Raw genomic sequence first — 3,107 nt, 5'->3', positions numbered from 1 at the left:
TGTGTGTGTGTGTGTGTGTGTTTGTGCATGTGTTTTCTTTTATCTGTATATGTGTGTTTGTATGTTTGTCTTAGTGTTAGTGTGTGAGTTTTTATCTGTGTGTGTGTGTGTGTGTGTCTGTCTCTGGGCATGCGTATAAACATGTCATAGTTTATGTGTGTTGACTGTGTGTGTATATATGTGTTTATGTGTCATCTGTGTGTGAAAATGTGTATGTGTGGCCATGTAATTGTGTGTATATATGAATGTGTTTGTGTGTATATATTTGTCTCCGTGAGTGTGTGTGTGTGTGTGTGTGTGTGTGTATGTGAGTTTGTCGGTGTGATGTCTGTCTTCTTTGTGAATATGTGTATGTGTGTGAATGTGTGTGTCTATCAATCTGTATGTATATATGTAAGAGAATCTGTTTGCATGCATGTCTGTGCATGTGTGCATGCATGTGTGCACGCGCCCGTAATATTGAAATATCAACTACAATAAGTTCAGCTCTTATAAAACACACACACACACACACACACACACACACACACACACACACACACACACACACACACACACACACACACACAAACACTGCCATCATCAAAACACAAAGAAATCAACAAAACAAAAATCACACACACACATATGCAATCAATGCATCCACAGAGAAACATACAGACACACAAGCACACTTACACATACAGTCTCACACATAACCACATGCATGTACACACACACACACACACACACACACAGATATGTGCATTAAAGCAGACGCACCTATACAAACACGGACAAGCATTTTTTTTTTTATCTCGTATATGCTGTTTATTTCAGTCATAGAACTGTGGCCATACTGGAGCAGAGCCTTGAAGAAGTTCAATCAGGCGAATCAATCCCCGTACTTTTTATGTTTTTTAAGCCTGGTACTTCATCTGAAAGAGTAAACCTAGCAGTACAACAAACAGATATCGATAAAGTATGTACGAGGCTGAAATGAGTGTACCAGCAATTGATATGACCATCTTAACAAGGGCCCTTGAAATTGCTGCCCCAGCATGGTCAAAGTCTAGAGACTGAAACCAGACCAGTAGAAAAAAAATGGCAGAAAATGGTAAAAGAAGAGACTTACTTGCAGTGCACAACAATGGGACAGGAACGTCCACGGAATGATTTGTTCACCTTCCTGAGATGATGAGGTGCCACCGAGGAATTTGGTAAAATCATAGAATAAATAGGGAAAGAGAGAGAAAGAGAGAATAATATAGATAATTTAACTGTAATTAATAGATATCATACACATACAAATATATATATATATACATATATAGGAACAGAACATATAAACGTGTATGACTGATGAATGTATGTATATATGTGTGTGTGTGTGTGTGTGTGTGTGTACAGTTGATTTAATGTTCATACATGGAGAACAAAATACAAATGTATATTATTATTTCTCATAATCCTTTTGAGAGAGAAAGCATAAATTCTTTGCTAAGGCATAATGAATCATACATATACACATACTAAAATTTATGTGTTATACATTGAAATATACATACATGCACACACACACGTGTGTGTGAGTATATATATATATATCGAAGAAAGTTAGGGGTTGTGAATCCAACTCACTAAGGGATAATATCTATCCAATATAATGCTGGAAGAATACCCTATTATTATTACACTAGTGTTTTTTCATTGCATGGCAATTACATTACCAAGTGCAATAAATAGGTAAGGGTAAAAAGTTATTTTACCATTAATTTATATAGCAATAAGAAAATGGAGGGGATTAGAAGTTGGTATTCATCAACTTACAGACATTGTATTGTGTCAATTTACTTGTTTATGTCTGCAAGTTGATGAAAACCACCTATTAATCCCCTCAATTTTCTTATTGCTATATATATAAACACACGTATATGTATGCGTTTATGTAGGTTTGGTAGAAGAAACAAGAGATATTGTACCAAGGGTTTCATGCATGGTACTTTATGAAAATGATTTCAAATTTGATAGCTCCTATCTTCAGATTTGAAGCCAGTTTGGTATGTACCATTTGAAAAAACTTCTCAATCTTTTGAGTCATTTTTGTAACTCTTAGTCAATTAAAAATAGAAAATAGTACAAATAGGTGTGCATGTAAAAAAGTAGTAATTTATCAAACACCATAAAACATAAGCTCCTACATTATTAAAATCATCTTTGCCTCTAGAGGATATATCACAGTTATCAAGTGCCGAATGAGTCCAGCTTCATAAGAGAAGGGAAGATAATCTCGACAGCAATTCTCAACACAAACTTGAACATGTGTGTGTTTGAATGAGTGTGCATGTGTGTGTATGTATGAGTGTGTGTATGTGTGCTTGTGTGTGTGTGAGTGTATGTGTTCACTACAAGGTTCAGTTCTTGTACTATGGTGGCTTGTGTACCTCAATGACCTTGCAAGTTGAGCCAGAGGAGTGCATGGCCTTGGAAGGGCCTTCCATGCTGGGCAAGCCAAAGGGTAGAGGCCACACTAATATGGACCACTTCCTCCCAAAGGTAAAAATAGGTTGTTTCTACACCATGTTGCAGTATGATGTGTGCCTCAATAACCCTAAAAGCTCTTCCATTGACTTGCAAGCTCCAGCTGGAGCCTTCCATGCTACACAAGTCAAAGAATAGAGACAAGACTAATAAGGAGAACATCTTCACAGAGATGAAATTGGGTCCGTATTGGGCCAGCAATCTACCCTATCCAGGAAAAAAGGAATGTTACAGAAGCATTTAATCTTGTTGGATTTCAGGTGATATCACTGCTTCTGTAACATTCCTTTTTTCTTAGATAGAGTTGTGTCAGGCAGCTCCTACCTGGTCGAAAGCCAATTATTTTCTTCAAGGAATGCGATCAGTTTTCCTCTGATTATCCTTTCCATGACTTTGCTGATGTGTGAAGTCAGAGAGATAGGCCTATAGTTTTTGGCATCTGCTCTGCTTCCCCCTTTATGGATTGGGCATATTATTCCTTCCTTCAGCTTGCTTGGCTGATGTGTGAAGTCAGAGAGATAGGCCTATAGTTTTTTGGCATCTGCTCTGCTTCCCCCTTTATGGATTGGGCATATTATTCCTTCCTT

At 37.3% G+C, this 3,107-nt stretch overlaps 1 protein-coding gene across 1 annotated transcript in view; it reads right to left on the bottom strand.

The window, feature by feature from the left end:
- Positions 1 to 3,107, bottom strand: part of LOC106876783 (receptor-type tyrosine-protein phosphatase N2) — a 124,004-nt gene that overhangs the window by 16,800 nt on the left and 104,097 nt on the right. Inside the window, exon 9 of the mRNA XM_052977131.1 lies at positions 1,115 to 1,168. Within this exon, the coding sequence (XP_052833091.1) occupies positions 1,115 to 1,168 (54 nt within the window). The remainder of the gene's footprint in view (positions 1 to 1,114; positions 1,169 to 3,107) is intronic.

Source organism: Octopus bimaculoides, chromosome 27, assembly GCF_001194135.2.
Source record: "Octopus bimaculoides isolate UCB-OBI-ISO-001 chromosome 27, ASM119413v2, whole genome shotgun sequence".
Lineage (NCBI taxonomy): Eukaryota > Metazoa > Mollusca > Cephalopoda > Octopoda > Octopodidae > Octopus > Octopus bimaculoides.
The sequence above is the reverse complement of the archived record's forward strand: the minus strand, read 5'-3'. Positions and strand labels throughout refer to the sequence as shown.